This window comes from Ruditapes philippinarum, unplaced genomic scaffold (assembly GCF_026571515.1).
Source record: "Ruditapes philippinarum isolate M1 unplaced genomic scaffold, ASM2657151v2 ctg2183_1_1_1_1, whole genome shotgun sequence".
NCBI lineage: Eukaryota > Metazoa > Mollusca > Bivalvia > Venerida > Veneridae > Ruditapes > Ruditapes philippinarum.
In genome coordinates, this window is record NW_026866770.1 from 169,102 (window position 1) to 191,085 (window position 21,984).

At 33.2% G+C, this 21,984-nt stretch overlaps 1 protein-coding gene across 1 annotated transcript in view; it reads right to left on the reverse strand.

Annotated features, from left to right (window-relative positions):
* Positions 1 to 3,664: 3,664 nt before the first annotated feature.
* The window catches only part of LOC132733652 (uncharacterized), a 39,223-nt gene continuing 20,903 nt past the window's right edge, over positions 3,665 to 21,984 (reverse strand). Inside the window, exons 29-41 of the mRNA XM_060720312.1 lie at positions 20,774 to 20,828; positions 20,033 to 20,191; positions 16,795 to 16,971; positions 15,821 to 16,074; positions 14,340 to 14,418; positions 13,594 to 13,823; positions 12,925 to 13,027; positions 12,365 to 12,603; positions 11,517 to 11,577; positions 10,429 to 10,585; positions 9,772 to 9,863; positions 8,598 to 8,634; positions 3,665 to 5,244 (exon numbers count right to left, since the gene is read on the reverse strand). Of these exons, the coding sequence (XP_060576295.1) occupies positions 5,197 to 5,244; positions 8,598 to 8,634; positions 9,772 to 9,863; positions 10,429 to 10,585; positions 11,517 to 11,577; positions 12,365 to 12,603; positions 12,925 to 13,027; positions 13,594 to 13,823; positions 14,340 to 14,418; positions 15,821 to 16,074; positions 16,795 to 16,971; positions 20,033 to 20,191; positions 20,774 to 20,828 (1,691 nt within the window). The 3' untranslated portion in view covers positions 3,665 to 5,196. The remainder of the gene's footprint in view (positions 5,245 to 8,597; positions 8,635 to 9,771; positions 9,864 to 10,428; positions 10,586 to 11,516; positions 11,578 to 12,364; positions 12,604 to 12,924; positions 13,028 to 13,593; positions 13,824 to 14,339; positions 14,419 to 15,820; positions 16,075 to 16,794; positions 16,972 to 20,032; positions 20,192 to 20,773; positions 20,829 to 21,984) is intronic.

The window sequence follows — 21,984 nt, forward strand, 5'->3', positions numbered from 1 at the left end:
TTTTATTCTTAACTATTCTAACATAGAGCATAGTTTTATCATGTAAATAGTCATTATTATAAAATGCTATGTATATTTATGTGCTTTATACATTTGTAGTCTCCTGTAATTCTGTATAGAATGGTTATATACATGTTCTTATGATATATTTAATGTTGAATTATATTGTACCATGTATATAGATGAGACTTTAATAAATAAATAAATACATATTGTTCTGGAACATTTTATTCTGGTTAACACCTACAATGATTAGAAGAGACAACTAATTAGCACCATTTTCCGAGAAATTATCATAAGAATATGAAATCACTGCAACTGTTGCAACTGTTCCTTCAAATATTGCTTTGTACCATTTATGTAAGTTTTCAAGCTAGGTTATGGCACGTCGGAAGTTCTACTCGGGTAAATGAGATAATACACTACAGGGCTATCTTGGGTTTTCCTCCACCAATTTACGTGGATTATAATGTGATGATATAATGCAGGGGATACGGACAAAAGCCCCCACCCCCGTCTAAAAATGACAAGGTGGACAAAAGCCCCCCCATGAAATTTACAAATTTACACATACGACAAAAGCCCCCCCCCCCCCAAAAAAAAAAGGTAAAGGTAGGACAAAAGCCAACCCCCCCCCCCAATGGTCAATCAAATTTACATATAGTGTATTAAAGTTGTGTTTTTATGCGTTTAAAAAGATATGTATGGACATCACATGTAGGTGACATAGTGCTAAAGAAATATTAATTTGATCCCTTTACAAAAGTGATTAAACACTACTACTCTTCTGACCCTTGTTGTGTATATGAAAAGCTATGAATTCAGTATGGCATGCATGCATTATTTCATCTGTTATCATATACTTTGTTATCACTTCAATATATACATTATAAATAAACATTAAAACAAATTCTTTTCATATTTATTTAAAAGTTTGTGTGAAATTTGATGAATTTTGAGCACCTGTGCATGTGAAAAAAGATGGGGGGGGGGGGCTTTGTGCTACCTGTATTTTTGATGGGGGTGCTTTTTGTCCTATGTGTAAATTTCATATGGGGGCTTTTGTCCACCTTGTCATTTTTAGATGGGAGGTGGGGGGGGGGGGGGATGGCTTTTGTCCTACACTCATAATACTACACTAATTTTGTCAGTTTAAATTTCTGCCATCATTAAAAATACCGTTCAACTTTCTTTCCATTTAGAACACTTATTATTTGACTTGATGTCCTGATTTTAATTCTGGAATGACTCACATTGAAGTTTTATGATCACCTCCATAAGAAAAAACTGCAGATGTTTCATTATTTCATGTATAACTACCGTAATGCTTAACAAGTATTAGGGGGCATCACCACAGGACAGATACACAGACTATGCACTTCTGATAGGAACTTCAAACTTCACAGGAAAATTTGGTATTTATATATCATATGATTTTACCAAACTCATTCAATAGCTTCATGCGCTCATGAAATATACTATATTTATTACACACCTGTATATATTTGGATAAATCAAGGTAAAGAATACGGGACAGTTGGATTCAACTCCTTACTGGTACATTCTACACTTGTTTATACGTTCGATTGTGTAGGAGGCTATAGACACACTTTCGAATACGTTCCTGGAACCAACCTTTACTAAGCAATGAGTGTAAAGTATCATGCTCAAGGAAACAAAAACTTGCCCTTGAGTAGGTTTGAACTAGCGGGTTTGATGGCTAGCGATCATACGATTACTAGCCACTCGGCCATGCCGCCACATTGTATATCACTTGTTTACATGAAAATGGTTGTTTAAACACTTAAAACAAACAAGCAGAATATGGAAGGAAGAGGAATTATATGACAAAATAAACAGACGACAAAGATTTATTAAATCTAGAAAAAATATTTATTTCATGAAAAATGATAAAGACTATTTCTATATACATAATGTAAAGTAAATATTACCATAGCAAACTGGACAAATACATGTACAAGTTAGCTTGCCTCACTTTGGAGAAAAGCGGGAAAATCTATATATATAGCCTCAATAAGCTTGACCTTGACCTAATTATCATGTTTTACTTTGCTTAACATCATTATAATTTAATTAATTGAAATTGTTCATGATTGTACCATTATGAGAAGTGAGAAAATCTATATTTAGTATCAATGACCTTGACCCAATTATCATGACTTTCCTTATTTCCAATGTATTAAATCATGAATTTATTTATATTAAACATCATGCAATACAAGTTTTGAGTGTTTCTTTTTTATCTCTTTATTTACTGTGGTCATTAACAGTAACACCTAAACAGTTTACAGCATAAATATGCTATAGAAAAAACACATATTGACACATCACTGGGTAGTGATAATAATTACAAGGTAACAAGCAAATTCGTTGAATTTATATCCCCCGCAGAGTACTGGTTATTATTAACACAACAACTGAAGACATAAGGCTTTATTAATATATTAATCATGGCATTAACTGTAATATTCTTTGAACTTGAAGCCTTGTACCTTCAAACAAGAAGAAGTTTTCACTATATATATATCAGGTAAATCTATGACCCCCTGGAGTGGGGCCAATTTTGACCCCAGGGCTATAGGTTATATCATATACCAAATATCAAAGCTCTAGGCCTTGTACTTTCAGACAAGATTTTTTTATTTTGCATTTTTGAAACTCCTTTTCTGGCCCTGTGACCTACTTATGCAACAGACCGGAACCATTTGATCAACTTTTGCAGGGGACCACCATAAGATGTTGAAAATTGCAAACATTTTCTAAGTCAAGGGCAATAACTCTAAAAATACTAAATAAATCCAGACGAAAATACCCAGGTGCACAACTACACATGCTGATCAACATTCCTGTAAAGTATCATGACTTTAGGTCAAATACTTTTTGAGTTACATGCGACACAAGTTGAAAAATTGCAAAATTTTACTAAGTCAAGGGCAATAACTCTAAAAATAGTAAAAATATCCGGACGAAAATACCCAGGTGCACAACTACACATGCTGATCAACATTCCTGTAAAGTATCATGACTCTAGGTCAAATACTTTTTGAGTTACATGCAACAAAAGTTGAAAATTGCAAAATTTTACTAAGTCAAGGGCAATAACTCTAAAAATACTAAAAATATCCAGACGAAAATACCCAGGTGCACAACTTCACATGCTGATCAACATTCCCATAAAGTTTCTTTGAATTCCAGCCATTAGTTGCAGAGAACTACTCCGGAAACGAAATTCGGACGTTTTACTAAGTCAAGGGCAATAACTCTAAAAATACTAAAAATATACAGACAAAAATACCTAGGTACACAACTTCACTTGCTGATCAACATTCCCATAAAGTTTCGTTGAATTCCAGCCATTAGTTGCAGAGAACTACTCCGGAAACGAAATTCGGACGTTTACTAAGTCAAGGGCAATAACTCTAAAAATAAAAATCCAGACGAAAATACCTAGGTGCACAACTTCACATGTTGATCAACATTCCCATAAAGTTTCGTTGAATTCCAGCCATTAGTTGCAGAGAACTACTCCGGAAACGAAATTCGGACGGACGGATGGACGGACGGACGGACAACGCCAAAACTATGTCCCCCTCCCGATTCCATCGGCGGGGGATAATAAGAAAGAACCTCACATTCAGTAAAAAAAAAAATATTTATTCACTCAAAAAATCTATATTTAAGTATAAAATAATACATAAATGAGAAAAAAAATAATATCCATAATTAACTTGCATTGAGATGAAATTTATTTTAATGAGATATTATTATAACAAATACCAGGATGCTTTATTAATAAGCATTTGTGATGTTACTTTTAGATGTACATATCTGTCATAGAACATGGTGGGGGGAATAAAAACAACATAAAAAGAAATCACAGAGAGCTCAGAATTGCTTCATAAATTCTTAATATTGAGCACTAATATCAAATGAAATACAGCCCCATCAAAATAAAACATGAAAAAATAAAACTCATCAAAATGTAAAATGAAAAAATCCATCAAAATATCAAATGGAAAATAAAAGATAAATTGTTTCACTGTAACATGAGCAAAACTTGTACTTTTAAATCTTATTAAGTCACCATATGTCTGTATTGAAATATAAAAGATACCAATTATATTTTTAGTGTAACCTGTAAAATAACATTCCCATGTTTACTAAAACGTAATGTAATATAAATTTTTTCTTTAACTCAATTACTCAGAAGTATCGATCAGTTGTAAACATTATTAAATATCGTAAATCTACCATTAAAACAAACATTTTCAAAAACATATCCCTCCACACCCCAAAATCAATTCATATAAGCAAATCTATTTTAATCTATTTAATATTTGGATGACCTTTTAATTCATGTAAGTAATTTACAATTATACTTGATTTTATCTTCTTCTTTTTTGTGATAACAGAAAAGTGTCATACTTTTCAATCTTTATTTCTTTGTATTTGTCAAATATATAAATAATTCCCATTAAAACTTAATATACATGTATATAAAAAAGTTATATAATAATAATATACAATAACAAATATACATGTAAATATATATGACGTTAACAGTTAAATTACCCATTTCACTGAAATGTTCAGATCTGCAGTCTTCATACTATATTTACATATCAACAATAATTTCTTTTAATGTATATGTAACAAAATAAACAATTATTTTGTACCAGAAAAAAGATAAACTGTATTAGAAAAATACAGGTACGTTACATTTTACCTGTATGTTTTTCACTGCAGAGAAAAAAAACTTGGTAAATAAGTAAAAAATACACTTGTCCTGCCAAAATCTAAAATGTCAAAAGAAATATAAAATTAAAATATAAAATATATTGCTAACACTTGCTATTGTATTTTTTTTGTACCCTTTTGTAATAGAAGAAAGACCTTGACAAAAGTCAGATATGTACATAGGCTTATAACCAGTGAGCACTGTTTATTTAGTAATTGCTGCAAATTCCTGAGGGTGAATCTGTACAATTTCATCATTTTCCAGCATCAACTTCCTGTCAGAAATTTGGCTCATTGCCATAAATAACGTGATGTCACACACTGTACAATGATGATGTCATAATCGAGTATTACATACGTTCCTTGTATTCAACTTGGTATGCAGGATTTTCAAAAACTGCTGGATCGCTGAAATGCTCTTTATCAAAGTTGTTATGTTCATTCACTTGCACTTCCTGTTGCTTGAAATCCCCCTTCTTTCTGTGCCTGAAGAGTATCCAAAAAACATAACTCTTTATGGTGATTGACTTTATATTATCATTAAAAATATGCATATAAATTGTCACATGTCATATCCTTTAAATATCAAACAGGCATTAACACAAGAGAGAAGAGAAAAAAAGAACAGCACATACTACTTAATGTCTTTCGACATGCTTTTTAGTGGATGAATACCTCAATAAATTGTCAATTTTTATGGTAAAATATATTGCTTATTTTTCAATTATTGGATATAATACAGAGTAAATTTGCATATGAATTTGTCCACTTAGTATCTAACAGTAATGGAAAGACGTTGTTTTTCTTTATTGTAATATAACTTTAAACTAAATATCTTTAAATATTACTCTGAATTCACTAACACATGACTGCTAGTTACACGATGTTTACATTTCTTCAAGAAAACATGGGTATATGCCAAAGATTTGAAAATTACTCAATATTCATTTATATACATAATCATCTAAAATACAGTATACTAAATAGTCATAATAAAAATACATGCAAATGTTAACTGCGGCTGCGTGTGTTCAGGAAAACAAACAAGAGGGCCATGATGGCCCTGAAGTCGCTCACCTGTATATAGGCCCCCGGAGCGGGGCCAGTTTAAATCCCAGGGCTTTTATTTGAACAAACTTGGTAGACACCCATTAGAAGATGTTTCATGCTAAACATCTAAGGTCTAGCTGGTCAAGTTTTTTCTTTACACATATAGTTAAAAACAATGACACACCTGGGGCAGGGCCAGTTTTGACCCACAGGCTTTTATTTGAACAATCTTTGTAGACACTTACTAGAAAATGTTTCATGCTTAATATCTAAACTCTAGCTATTCGGGTTTTTTCAAAGAAGATTTTTAAGTTTTTGCTATACACATATAAGGAAAATGAATGTCCCCGGGGCGGGGCCAATTTTGACCCAAGGGCTTTCATTTGAACAAACTTTGTAGACACTCACTAGAAGATGCTTCATGCTTAATATCTAAACTCTAGCTATTTGAGTTTTTTTAAAGAAGATTTTTTAAGTTTTTGTTATACACATATAAGGAAAATAAATGACCCCCGAGGCGGGACCAATTTTAACCCCAGGGCTTTTATTAGAACAAACTTGGTAGACACTCACTAGAAGATGTTTCATGCTTAGTATCTAAACTCTAGCTATTTGTTTTTTTTTCAAAGAAGACTTTTTAAGTTTTTGCTATACACATATAAGGAAAATCAATGACCCCCGGGGCGGGGCCAATTTTGACCCCAGGGCTTTTATTTAAACAAACTTGGTAGACATCCATTAGAACATGTTTCATGCTAAATATCTAAGCTCTAGCTCGTTGGGTTCTTTAAAAGAAGATTTTTTAAAGTTTTTACTATATGCATATAGGGAAAATCAATGACCCCCTGGGGCGGGGCCAATTTTGACCCCAGGGCTTTTATTTGAACAAACTTGGTAAACACCCATTAGAGGATGTTTCATGCTAAATATCTAAGCTCTAGCTCTTGGGTTCTTTAAAAGAAGATTTTTATAAGTTTTTACATATACATATAGGGAAAATCAATGACCCCCTGGGGCGGGGCCAATTTTGACCCCAGGGCTTTTATTTGAACAAACTTGGTAGACACCCATTAGAGGATGTTTCATGCTAAATATCTTAGCTCTAGCTCTTTGGGTTCTTTAAAAGAAGATTTTATAAGTTTTTACTATATACATATAGGGAAAATCAATGACCCCCTGGGGCGGGGCCAATTTTGACCCCAGGGCTTTTATTTGAACAGACTTGGTAGACACCCATTAGAGGATGTTTCATGCTAAATATCTTAGCTCTAGATCTTTGGGTTCTTTAAAAGAAGATTTTTTAAGTTTTTACTATATGCATATAGGGAAAATCAATGACCCCCTGGGGCGGGGCCAATTTTGACCCCAGGGCTTTTATTTGAACAAACTTGGTAGACACTCACTAGAAGATGTTTCATGCCAAATATCTAAGCTCTAGCTCTTTGGGTTTTTTAGAAGAAGATATTTAAAGTTTTTTCTTTTGGTTGCCATGGCAACCAGAGTTCTGCATGGAATTAAATTCTTTGAACAATTTTCAAAGGTGACCACCATAGGAACATTCCTGTGAAGTTTGGTTGAAATTGGCTTAGTGGTTTATGAGAAGATGTCATTTAAAGTAAAAGTTTACGGACGACGGACGGACGACGGACGGACGACGGACGGACGCCGGACGAAAAGTGATCACAAAAGCTCACCCTGTCACTTTGTGACAGGTGAGCTAAAAAAATGCTCGACATCCCTCATGCATCCATAGCCCAAGCTTCAGTGGTATTAGACTTGTTCTAGACTTTATTTTGGTTGGAATCAATATAAATCACAAAGATAAAGAAAGCTAGTGCACCACTGTGATAAAGAATGGGCGACTATTTACAGCCACCAAAATTAAAATAAGTCTATAGCCAAATTCAGTAATAAAATAAAGTAATTATCACAAAAAAAGATAAAAAAAACTTCATAAATTATCTAAAATTGGTGAGGAAGATTATAAATTTAAGGTTATAAGAAAAGTTATCATGCTTATGAATATAATACTTATGAATGATGAAGTAATCTGATATATGTAATAATGTAAAATGAATAAAATGCTAACTAGCTCTATAATGCTCTAATATGTTAAATAAAAGAACTACTATACCAGAACAAAATTTATTATTTAACACCAGCATTCTTAAATCTTTCTAAATTCATTTAAGGTATGTACAGTTAATTAGAAAGCTTGCAGTTATAAGCATTTATAAATTAAAATTCAGAGAAGAGAAATTGGCTAGGCTGGGTTTAAGACACACAGGCATGGTTAAGGTCATATGGCAACTTTCCGGCTTTACTGGTGATGGAAGATCTCAGATGTCCCAATGCATTATTGCAGGCACAAACTTGTACCCAGGTAGAACCATAAAACTTCTATAAGTTATTTGCATAATTTTCCCTTATAAAAGAATTCAAAGTCATTCAACTCCCAGAGGTAATGGGCAAAATAAACGACCTTAACCTCATGAAGTCACAAAAAATGGGCACCACCAGAATAAGCATTTCCATGGAAAGGTATCTTGAGAACCATTTCTTATAAGTCAACAAAAGCACTTACACATGACAAAATCTACATGCAAAAACACCTCTGTTCTAGCACATAATTATTATAAATATATATGCATGCACATGATGGTTATCTACTATTTTTTATCAGTTGAACATGCAAAGACGGTCTACTGTATTTTATACATAAAAAAGCACCTGTAAACTAGATATTACATGTAATCCCTTATGCACATATAATTTCATATACCACTTACATGTGCAGACCTTTCCACCCTCCATTTATCCTGTTTTCTGAAAATTGCAAATAATTTTATTTGCAATGTCAGTTTACATTATTTTCATTTTAAATGTTGTTGTTTTTTTCATATGCTGTTTTTCTGTTAATTATGTAATCTGGCTCCAAATAACTTGATTTGCTTATAATTTTGTTAACATTTATTTTCATATTCTATTTACATTATAAACCAAATAACCTGATAAGCTCAGCCTATAAGAATCATGTCCTTGATAAAAGAAAATAATACTTAGGTTAGCAACAATCTTAGATGCCAGTGCTTGGTGTTTTCTTAAAGACTCCGTTACAAATGCATTAAATCTTTACCTATTTTTAGCCAATACATTAAATGAAAATGATGCTAAATATTAAGCATTTATGCAAAAATAATATACAGGTTCCTTCACCTCAAAAACCATATGAAAAATGTTGTAAAACACAAAGCAAGGTGCAAAAATATGAGGGAAGTGAGATGGGATGTGCACACTGTTATATGGACAAGATGGAGGGAAAAATATCTAAACATTTTGTGTTCCTTATCATGTAGGTTATATAACAATTTGACAAACAAAGACTCAAGGTTCATACATTATTTTCAACAAATTTTCAATGCACACAGAGTATAGTTTAAAAAAAAATTGTAGGAAAAGGGGTTGTGTACTTGTACATGCATGCAATCTTTGCAACAGATCTTGGGTGTGTTTCAAGGATGTTAAGAGGGCCAGGGGTGTGGGGGAAATACCAAATTACAGATTACCTGGAAATACCAGCCCCCTGCCTCGTCAGTTCAACAGGAAAATTTTCCACTTAATCTTTTTCATCAAATCACAATAGAGGCTTGTGTCATTTTTAAATATAAAGCCCTAACAGAACAGCAAAGCTTTAAATATGACAGTTCCAATAGTTTAAAGCTCTACATATATTCGGATTTAGAAAAGAAAGAATATATTTATTACACATATGCATATTTCAAAACAGATTGGATACATGTACATAAAGTTTTCTACGAATATCTCAGAAAAAAAGGGTGCAGGAAATTTCTAAGTTCTTGTATCTAAAAAACCATAGGACTCAGAATCAGGAATGGGTCTAATGGATGGTAGAGGAATTGTGTAGGACACTATAGGTGAAGATACTAAAACGGTATACCATACCTTCTTCTGTACATGATACAGCATATAACACTAACTATGATGACAAATAGTACAACTCCACACGCTATAGCCACTGGTATCAACCATTTATTCTGTAGAAAAAAAGATCATGTTTATAATACATGTATCAGCAAAAATTTCAAACTTAGTTTCTATCCAAAAAAAAAAAGCGGAGTTGAGGCCACGCAATAAATATGTCTGCCTCTCAACATTGAGATGTGGGTTTGAGTCTTAAAATGGTCATGACCATTGTTCCTCACATGACACTAGTACCAGCCTCTTATTTCTGAGTTCACCCTGATACATGTACTGATAAATTTGGTGTGTACATACAAATTTGGTACTTACAAAGATTGAAAATGAGATTCATCGCCAATTATCTAAATTTCTTACTGCTTACATACACAAAAACAATCACTCATATCCATAGTTAAATAAAAATATAATATTCATAAATAACACACATAAAGGTTACACAGAAGATGACCTCAGACAAATGACTAAATAAGCCAGCTCTTTAAAAGAATCTGCCGAAGATCAACTGGCAGCCAGCAACTTGAATTTGAACATGAACAGAAAACCATTGATTTAACATGGTAAATATAGTTCTTCACACTGGCAGATATAACCATATCATATCTTTAAACATAACCTTACCTCCTCTTTTTCTGTAGGTTCTGCTTTTGAGTATAAAGTTTTCCCGACTTGTCCGAGTGATTCTTCCAGCACAGCCCTGCTGGGAGCTTTCAATAATTCCACGTCACAAGCGTTATTTATACAATCCACTCTATATGTCACTGTTGATATATCATTTCTGTAAAACAAACACACGAAAATATAACCTATTATAGTGACGCTAACAAAAATAAATTTTCCCATTCCTTCCTTATATCATGAAGTGAATTGCTATTTCCATCTATTAGCCTAAAGAGCAAAAATACAATTATGGGGTTTTCTCATAGTTTATATCTAGAAATAAATTTATCTACCGTAACTGAATTATTAGGAGTCCTCATAAATTGTTAATTTTTTAAAAGTACAATTCTGTGAATTATAAAGTCATGTAAATATCCAATTTAAATCAACAGATAATCAAAAGGTTTTGTTCAGTACAGGTTTTCCATTAAAAGGATGTCTTCAACCTTTTACCCCATGAGCATATTGCGAAAAATGGCCGTTTTCATTGAAAAGCCTCCTGTAACAAGTTCAAACTGCTATGAAACTATGAAAAATGCTTCAATACTAATGAAACTTGGCACAAATGTTGACTACACCACCATAGCCTCTGTAACAGCATGCTCAATTGTAAATTTCCTGTTACCATGGCAACGGGGGCACGTCTCAAAATTGCCAAAAATCACTATTTTGCATTGTTTTTTTCCATCAAAACTGATTTCAAAGTGCGACAGCTTCTCAATGAATTGAGATAGAGTAAAAGGCTTTTCAGCGTCGGTTACTAGTTACCCTAAGATCGACCTGAGGCCATTTTTAGCCTGTCACATGTCCAAAATTTTCTTGGCGATGAGGGGGATTCCGCCCCCCTTCAAACCCCCCAAACAGAAGGGGGCACATCCCCCTTCTGGCAACACAACATTTCTCAAACGGAAAACAGTGTTTGGGGCCTAAATAGGGCATTTTTTCACTGTTTGAGGCCTCAAAAGGGGGGGGGGGGCAAAAAGCTGTCGAAACACGCTTATATAAGGGAAAAGGTTAAACAGAGGTTCACATATCTAGTATAAACTTACCCATTATCTTGTGAATCATCAACTTTAATGATCTCTACAGATAAATGATCAGATGGAACACCTGTAAACATAACAAATAATATTTTGACCATATTATACAAAACCATGTCAGACATAGTAATATCTTTCCCTGCTGTTAACTTTTAATATAAAAAATTCATGTTATAAGTTGGTCGGACATTAAACTTGAAACAGTTTTTTAGAAGTTAAAGGAATTGTTACAGCACTTAGAATGAGTAGCCGAGATGATAGAGCCTGGTCTGACTGCAATCTCTACCAGATTTGGCCCGCTGTATACTTGTGACATATTCCTTTCCTTATACTTAGCTGTTAGTGATGAAAATTTCCTTATACTTAGCTGTAATTAGTGCTGAAAAAATCCTTATACTTAGCTGTTAGTGATAAAAATTTCCTTAAACTTAGCTGTAAGTGCTGAAAATTTCCTTATACTTAGCTGTTAGTGCTAAAAATTTTCATATACTTAGTTGTTAGTGATGAAAATTTCCTTATACTTAGCTGTTAGTGATGTAAATTTTCTTATAATTACCTGTTAGTGCTGAAAATTTCCTTATACTTACTGGTAGCTGTAAGGGCTGAAAATTTCAGTGCTGAAAACTTCCTTATACTTATAAAGCTATTGTAGTGCTGAAAATTTTCTTATACTTAGCCGTTAATGCTGAAAATTTTCTTATACTTAGCTGTAAGTGCTAAAAATTTCAGTGCTGGAAACTTTCTTATACTTAGCTATTATAGTGCTGAAAATTTTCTTATACTTAGCTGTTAGTGCTGAAGGTGTGAGATGTTAAAATACCTAAAACCAAAAATGATACATTATTCATGAAATTTACCTGAATTTTCTTTATCCACGGCTTTTTTTACAGCTTTGAGAATCATCGCGTGTTCAGTATCTGCTGTTTTTCCTACTAATGTCACATGACCTTGTGCACGTGGCTTGCATCCGCACGTTGATGTCTTGGCTTGTTTAAGGTTCTGATTTAGAACAGGATCCTCGGGCGGGGACACAATAGCATTGTTAGGTTCCTCACCATTCACAGAAACTGTGAACTTCACAGGAGTGATTTCTTCACTGAAAATTAAAGGTATATGTTGTATATGTTATAATTATTAACTATAGGAAATTAGAATTTTAATATCTATCAAATACAGTTGAACCTGTGTACACTGGGAATTATAACCACATACACTTGGTGAATATGATATTAGAATGTGTTACAACTTTAAGCATTCTGACTATTGACTACAGTAAAACTTGTCTGAATCAGATTTGCCAAACGGGAGATTTTTTTTTGACATATGCTCTGCGTAAACAGGTAGATATTTTACTTTGAAAAATACAACATTTTCAAATAATTGATGTATGTCGTTTTTAAATATACAAATAAATTACCCATTTTTGCCAACCAGCATGTATTCAGAACTGAGTGCAGTGTCTCTTGTATGTCTAGTAGATGACTTCTGTACATGAACACCAACAAAAGCTTTGCTAAGATCTGAAATCATAATAAGTAAGTACAAATAAACAGTTTAAAGGAAAAAAAATAAGTCCAAAAAATACACAAAAACAGACATTTTTACAAAATCATTATATCAACAAATTTTAAAATCACATTCTGAAATTTGAAAATTTGTTGAAAATTTGAACTTTAAGGTCAAGGTCATTCAGGGGTCAAAATCATATTCAAAAAAATTTAACTCTCTTTCATAATAAGGTATGTTGTTTTTAAGACTGAACCCTTAAAGAATGAAAATATTATAGTCAAAGGTAAAAATAGTTAATAGACAAACAGACAGACAGGATACAAATACATGTATTATGCATGATCTATGGTCCATAGACTATGAATGCTGGAACATTAGCAGTAAAACATTATCATTACAAAACATAATGTTTGAAAGAAATGTAGATTTGTCATTACACTTTGTCTGCATTCTATAAAATATACTGAAAATGTTCAACAAGCAATAAATATTTTCAAATTATGAAATCTAATTCTTACAGCTTGTGTTTTACGCTTTCAAGAAAACAACCAAAACTATCAGGAAAATTCAACAATACCTGTATTAGCTTGTGCCCACGATGCTGACAGAGATGATGCTACTGCTGTATAATTCAGACTTGCTTTAGCCCCAACCAGATACATCTTTCTTAGTTTCCTAGCAACACCAGTGGTTTTTAGATTCAAGGGAGTTAATGCACCTGTTAACTCTTCACTAGAAGGAGGTGAAATGTCGTCTGCTTTCATATTGTTAACAGATATACCATATTTGAAAACTGAGACAGGAGACCTACAAATATAATTATAACATGATGACTTTATTCTTAAAAAATATTGAACAAAACAATATTATACAATAATTATTTATTGGCCAGTTTGATGCTTTACTGTAGTTTTTAACATTTTAAGCTGGATTGCGAAACAAGTTCTTGCAACTTATATCAATAACTTTTCAGTCCGCTTCCTTGAACCAAACAGTGATGGTGTCATATGAAAAAACATGGTCATGACCCAAATAGGGCTTGAACCCATGATCCCTGGGTTTAGAGGCAAACATCTTAACCTCTAGGAAATCACTCCCCTTGTTAGTACTATAAATAATAAAGCGCAATATGATATGTACATTTCTTGGCCAGCTAAACAAATACATGTATTAAATAATAAAAAAAGACAAAAAAAGAGATAAATATAGCATAAACCATATTACTCAGATCCGCCCAGCTTGTAAAAGAACATAAGTAAATTGTTCAAAATTCAAATTCTTCTAAAACTTTATAATTCTGTACATTAATTCATCAAAATTTACCAGTTATCATCAGTAACATAGTCTGCTGTTGAGAGGTCCTGTTCTTCAACCAGTTTAAGATCTACTTTGTCACCACTCACTGGAAAAACATGACAAGTCTATAAATGTATTTAGACATCACCTCAATATTTATATCAATATTTCTATAAATGAAAATCAGATGTGATTATAGAAAAAGATTTAACTATAAGTTTCAAAACATGATACCTGAAATCCAAAAGTTAATTTTTTAAAAAATTAAAGGAGTCAATATTCAGGTCCACAGAATCACTCTATAATATAGAGGATATTTGTTTAGTTCAGTGTAAGATCGGAATATATTTCACCGAGTGAGCACCAAAAGGTATATTTCACGAGTGGCGCAGCCACGAGTGAAATATGAACTTTTGGTGTTCACAAGGTGAAATATATTTCGATCTTACATTTAACTATACAAATTTTCTTTTTATTATATGCAAAGAAACGTTTTAAAAAGACATTTAACCTAATATTGAATGAAAAGCGCGCCAAATAATAATACAACGTGACGTCATTTACGACGTCACGTCATTAAGTTGGTTCCCAGTACTGTGCACGCTGGTATTTCACTACAACAACGTAAGGCGCATAAATTTAAAACAGTGAAATTATCAAATTGATAATTTCACTGTTTAAAACAGTGAAATTACCAGTTTTATATCACTGATATATTTCTATAAACCACCGAAAAGCATGTTATAAACAGTGATAATCACACAGTAAAATAATTCATTACAATACATTGTTATTAAACTGTTTAAAACCTTTTTTAATAATGTTAAGCAATTTTTGTTTACGTTGAATGAACATAGTATAGGTTATATGGCGACATTCCAGCTTTATTGATGGCCCTCAGTGCATAATTTCAGGCATGAACAGGCACCTGAGTAGAACCAATGACTTTTCATAAGCTAGCTGAAAAGCTTCCTCACATGTAAGAATTGAAAGTCTCTGTTGTAAATAAACTGACAACAGTGAAGTGGGGTCTTAAGTCAGATTAGCAATGTAAAAGGACATACATGTGTATATACAGATTTTTCAGTCTTACTGGCAGCAGAAGGCAGCAGAAGACCTCAGAAGCCCCTTAATGAATTCAGATACAAGCTGGCACCAATTAGTATTATAATCTAAATGGACAATTCGCTCATATTTTGGGAGACTGTGACTGAATATAGCTCAGAGTTTAATTTACGTTGCTCTGTGACCCTGAGAAATTTGAGGATGAATTTCAGTATAACAGGGGAGTATATCACAGTTTAAAACTGTTCACTATTTAGGGGAAGAGGTGTGTTACCGGCCTGATTGCTTAGTCAGTATTCTGAGGTCTCTGGTTCGGGTCCAGGTCAGACTGCACATTTTGTTTACCCTGTGACTTTTTAACCATTGAGGGGCATTTAACTCAAATTCAATGACCTAAACCAGTTGGCCACAAGGGCACTTTACAGTTAGTTTATTGTATATACCATTATTAGCACTTGAATAAGCCTTCACAACTGCATTCACAATGTCCACTTTCTTGCCATAGTTTATTCTGGCATTTCCTTCCAAGTACAGCTCCTTTAGTGTATTTGTTAGGTTTGTCCATAACTCCAAATCCGAGCCAAAGTCCTCTGTCACTGCGTTTTCGACATTATCACTTGATAAAGGATGTGTTTCCCATGATGCAACAGTTGCGTCTGCTACTTTGAGTGTATAAGACACTTTTGGAATAACTTGACTGAAATATAATATCACCAGTATAAAACAATAGGGTTGCTTGCAATCTGACAACACTGTTGCTTAATTCTGGTATCCTCTAATATTAACAATAGACTGGCTGACAAGTCCATTATCAAAATTTAGTAAGAGACTGGTACAGGTTTTTTAAATTTCTAAAATATGTTAAATCTTCATTAATTATGTTAAATCTTTTTTAATTCAGATAATTAAGTACATTTGTTGAATGTAAGAAATTGTTAAAGGCCCATCATGTCCTAAAATTGCTCTTACTTTTATTTCTCAAAACCTGTTTTTATTTTTGGTCTCTATTTGTAATTTCCAAAAAGGGACTTAATGGCAAATTACCTGGACCATTTTTTACTTCTGTTGCTTTTTTAGCAATTAGTACAGTTATATTATTTTGTATGGAAGTCAAAATACTACTTTGTTTACATTTTGCTATTTTTATGGCAATCATTGTTCACTGCTACTTTCTTCAAATGATAAGCATCTAACATGTTCTAAAACCATTATCTAAACATTTTAAAACTCACGTTTGCTTTTCTACAGAAGAAAAAAATATTTGTTTTTAAAGCCTTATGTGCCTTTAAGAAAAGCCAACAATAGCTAAAAGTCTGAATAAAGTTTAAGCACAAAAAATTGTATTAGATTAAATAATAAGGGCAATTTCATCCTGTTTATCTATATAAAGAAAATAATTGAAAAATTATAAAATCACCTTGTTGCCATGTCAACAGTATCCTCAACCCCTACAACAGTAACTGATACATTCTTCACCACCTTTTGTGCCTCAAATACTGAAGTGTTCCACAGCTTCTGAAGAGTAGTTTCAAGCTTCAAAACCTTTGACCTACTAAGCGTTCCAGACACATGCACCTGGTGTAAATCTGCTTGACTGTAAAAGAAAAAATAAATTTGATAAAAAGATATAAATTTTTTTTAGTCAGAGACTAAAGTGACATGGACAATGTCAAGGTCATTACTATGGTATCCAGCTTTCCTGGTTGAAGAGAACCCTCCTTTACCAGGTCTCCAGTGCAAGCAGGTACCACAATAGAATCACTGACAGAAAAATCAACCCCAAGAGAGAGGGAAGTTATATATACAGTGTTCCCATTTACGCACATATGTGCGTATTTTACGCATAAATGCCAAAATTCACGTATAGAAATTTAGGCAAGAGGGTAAAAATACGCACAGAAAGTCGGAAACTTAATCATTTATAATTCAAAAATTATTTTTTTAACAATTACTCAAACAAAAAAACACTTAAAGTGCATTGAAATTGATCAAATGTGAGAAAATCTTCCAATTCACAATTAAGTTTACGGACCCCCACTGGGAATTATTGCCGTAATTCAAAAATTTGAAATTTTTGTTTTACGATGCCTGTAAGCATAGCCGATGAAAAACAATCTTGAAATATTAAAAAAATATTAATTCTAATATAATTGTAATCAGCAACAACTGGAATTGTGAATGTTTCTGCAGAAAACAGACAAATTTTCATTTGTCACATATTTTCGCGATGCCGATTTTGTTAATTAAAAACATCACAGAAAAAGGGAAGCTTTGTTTTGTTCAAAGGTGTGTAGTAACAATTTATATGCTGTTTAGAATTAAAGTATTGGTCACAATGAATTTTACCTAAAAAGGGGGGGGGGGGGTTGGATCGAATCTTGAAGAAAACAGCATAATTTTCTGATGTATGGTTTTGGAATTATCCTTTTATTTCATAATTTCTGAAATTCATATAATTATTGTACAAACTTATGTACCCCCTGAATTCTTATTTTACCCCCAGTTTTCAAAGGTAAATTAGGGGTAAAAATACGTATCCCCAATGAAAACTAGAAGTGGGAACACTGATATATTTCTTTTTGTTGGGTTTAAATGTCACACAAACACAGTATAGGTCATATAGATCCTTTCCTGAGCTTCACTGGTGGAGGAACACCTTAGGTGCCCTTTTGTGCATCATTTCAGGCACCAACAGGAACCTGAGTAGAACCACAGAAGTTCCGTAAGCTAGCTGGTTGGGAAAATAATATATCACTCAGCAACTGTGATCAAAGAAACTTAAGCAAAAAATATCGGCATTCTTATTACAGTAACAACCATAATACGAAACAAGAGAATCACATGTGGAGTAAAAAAGAGCAACATATCCAAAACAATAGCTTTTAGAATCATGTTCCTTGTCTTACAACTGCATCTTAAAAGAATTCCAACTTTCTTGTTGATATGTTTTAAAATGTTTAAATAAAGGGACACATTTAAGGTTTCACATGACAACAAAAAAAAACACTATAACAACATGAACAACAAGGATGTTGCGATCATGACTGCTCCACTTTTTCTCTTAAACAGACTAGATAAAAACAAGCAAATTCGTTGAATTAATATCCCCCGCCAAGTACTGGTTATTACTAATTCAACAATGGAAGACATAAGGCTTTATTTATATATTTATCATGGGGTAAACAGTCATATTCTTTGTACATAATAAATATTCAGGGTAATAACAGAGCCTTAACTCTGTGTTAAATAGTAATATCTGGACATGGCAATGAGATGTAAATTGCCTTTTTGTATCTATGGTTCTCATAAAGTTTTGTTGAAATCAATCCAGCGGTTGCAAAGAAATAGCAATATTGCTCTATATGTATACTACATAACTAATCAAGGGCCATAACTCTGTAATGAAGGGTGTGCTGAACAAGGCAACAAATAATGCACATCTCATCTTTGTATTAATGGTTCCCATTAAGTTTAATTGAATTCCAGCAAGTAGTTGCAGAGAAGTAGCTCTATATCCTACTGCATAACTAATCAAGGGCCATAACTCAGAGTAAGTGTCTGACCGGAACAAGGCGATGATATGCGCATCTCCTCTTGGTTTTGAAGGTTCCATAAAGTTTGCCCTATATGCATACTGCATAACTAATCAAGGGCCATAAGTCTGAGTTAAAATGTCTGACCGGCACAAGCTGATGATATGCACATCTCCTCTTGGTATTGAAGGTTCCCATAAAGTTTTGTTGAATTCCAGCAAGTAGTTGTAGAGAAGTAGCGCGGAAACAATTTTAGCTCTATGTGCATACTGCATAGCTAATCAAGGGCAATAACTCCGAGTTAAAATGTCTGATCAGAACAAGGGAATGACATGCGCATCTCCTCTTTGTATTTAAGGTTCCCATAAAGTTTCATTGAATTCCAGCAAGTAGTTGCAGAGAAGTAGCGCGGAAACGATTTTTGCTCTATATGCATACTGCATAACTAATCAAGGGCCATAACTCTCAGTTTAAGTGTCTGATCAGAACAAGGGAATGACATGCGCATCTCCTCTTTGTATTTAAGGTTCCCATAAAGTTTCATTGAATTCCAGCAAGTAGTTGCAGAGAAGTAGCGCGGAAACGATTTTTGCTCTATATGCATAATGCAATACTAATCCAAGGGCCAAAACTCTGAGTTAAAAGGTCTGACTGGAACAAGCCGACGATATGCACATCTCCTCTTGATATTGATGATTCCCATAAAGTTTCATTGAATTCCAGCCAGTAGTGGCAGAGAAGTAGCGCGGATGGACGGACGTACTTAGAAAATGGTACTTATGTGACTTTTCCTTTAATCTTTTTGGCCATCTTTAGTCACACAAGGCTTAAAAAAGGCAAACAAGTAAAAACGGAATGAATAGGATCAAAGAGAATTTACTGTTACCCATTGTTCTCCAAGTCACACAAGGACCTCTGGGTTCGTACGTAAGGACGGGCGGACAATGCCAAAACAATATCCCCTGATACATCGGCGGGGGATAATTACTCAAGAAATGCAAATCACATCTATTTTGATTAATTGTCAAAGAAAATTGTCATCAAAATTAAGAAACATTTTGTTGTTAAATTTTAAAATCAGCTTAAACTTCATCAATGTATCAGACATATTTGATCACTTACCGCAGTTTAACTTTGTCACTATACAGCCGGGCACCAGTAAGTGCATTTCTTATATGACTTGAGTCTGCTTCCAACATATATTCTGGTTCCGCTTTTACAAAGGATTTTCTATCATTTTTTAAGTATGATATTGTGTATAAGTAACCAGTCAGCTGAGATCTGAAATGTTAAAATATAATTGAGCCGCGTCATGACAAAACCAACATAATGGGTTTGCGACCAGCATGGATCCAGACCAGCCTGCGCATCCGTGCAGTCTGATCAGGATCCATGCTGTTCGCTTACAGACCCTATAACATGTAAAGAAACTGATAGTGAACAGCATGGATCCTGATCAGACTGTGCGGATGTGCAGGCTGGTCTGGATCCATGCTGGTCCCAAACCCATTATGTTGGTTTTGTCGTGACGCGGCTCATATATTCTTCACAGTATACCAACATAAAAATATTTGATTAAGAAAAAAATCAAGCATAAAAATTTAATCTGATCAATTTATCCATCCCCTCCTTTGCAAGAATACTAGTATTACATATTATAACTGGTAATGAAGGTTTTGGCATAAAGGTTAAGGTCTAAAAGTAATTTTCTAGCTTTTCCTGAAGGAGAAAGACGTCAGTCTGATGCCCCCCCCCACCCCAACCCCAAAATGCATTATTTCAGACACAAGCTGGCATTGCAAGTAAAGCTTACTTAACCTATATGTGATACAAAACTGTTATTTTATTTTATGTTATACATACCCAAAGGAACCAATGTAGTTTTCTGTTTTCAATATTTTAACCTCTGCTGACAAAACTGAAAAATTAAGGTATAAATAATTATCATATTCACAATTATCCTAGGATTTATTATGAACTTAAGCCACATAATGTCATATTTGTTTGGTCAAAATATTTCTTAAATATTAAGAGGATATTTTTCGTTTGAGTGAAATATGGAATATATTTTCACGAAACATGATAAAATGTCACATATTTTCACGAGCCGGGACGGCGAGTGAAAATATGTGGCATTTTATCATGTTGAGTGAAAATATATACCATATTTCACGAAAAACGAAAAAATAACCTTTTTATTTAATTTCATTATCAGAGAAAAATGATGACAGACTCAACTGCAAGCTACGCAACTGCAATTGTACAGCGCGCAGTAATATATAATTGTGTCTTGTTTTGCACGAGATATTTGACGCTACATTGTGACGTCACGTAAACAACTCTTTAAACGTCTATACAGCGTTAATAACTGAAATAAAGATATTGGTGTTCGGATATTATTTTCTTAGTTAGACCATTTCCTATCATTCTAGATAGTTTTCAAAACAAAATTCAACAAAAAGTTGTTTTGTATTTATCAGATTTTTCAAATAAAATGGCGAAAGAAGTCCTTTAAAATAAATATGAGTTTTGACTCCGCCCACTTTCATATTTATATTTCATATTTATTTTTAAAAAATATGAAATACATTTGACTGATATAGCACCATATTTCATGCGTAAAATTAAATAATGCATTTTATTTAACTGACATAAAATTCCTCAATATGAATTTCATGCACATTGTACAAGGAAGATTTTAAAAGTTTGAAATGCTTGGTAACAATGAAATACTGTAAGCACTGGAAAATACTGCGACTTTTTTAACAAAATATTTTCTTGCATAGCAAATTGGCGTTTCTGTTACTTTTACCAAAGCCGGAAATTTCATCTGGCATGGGGGGTGCCAGATGAGTCGTGTGCCATACAATGGTGTCATTTTTGCGCATTTTATGAAAAAACTGCATTAAAATGATGTCATTTCAGTGCTTAGGATGACAACATTTCGCTGTTTAAAGCTGTTAATTTATCTGCTATTGTAAGAAAAAAAGTTATGGATGAAATGACATTAATTTCCATGAAAAAATGTCTTATTGAAGTGAACCATTTTAAATATAAAAGATTAAGGCAGAATA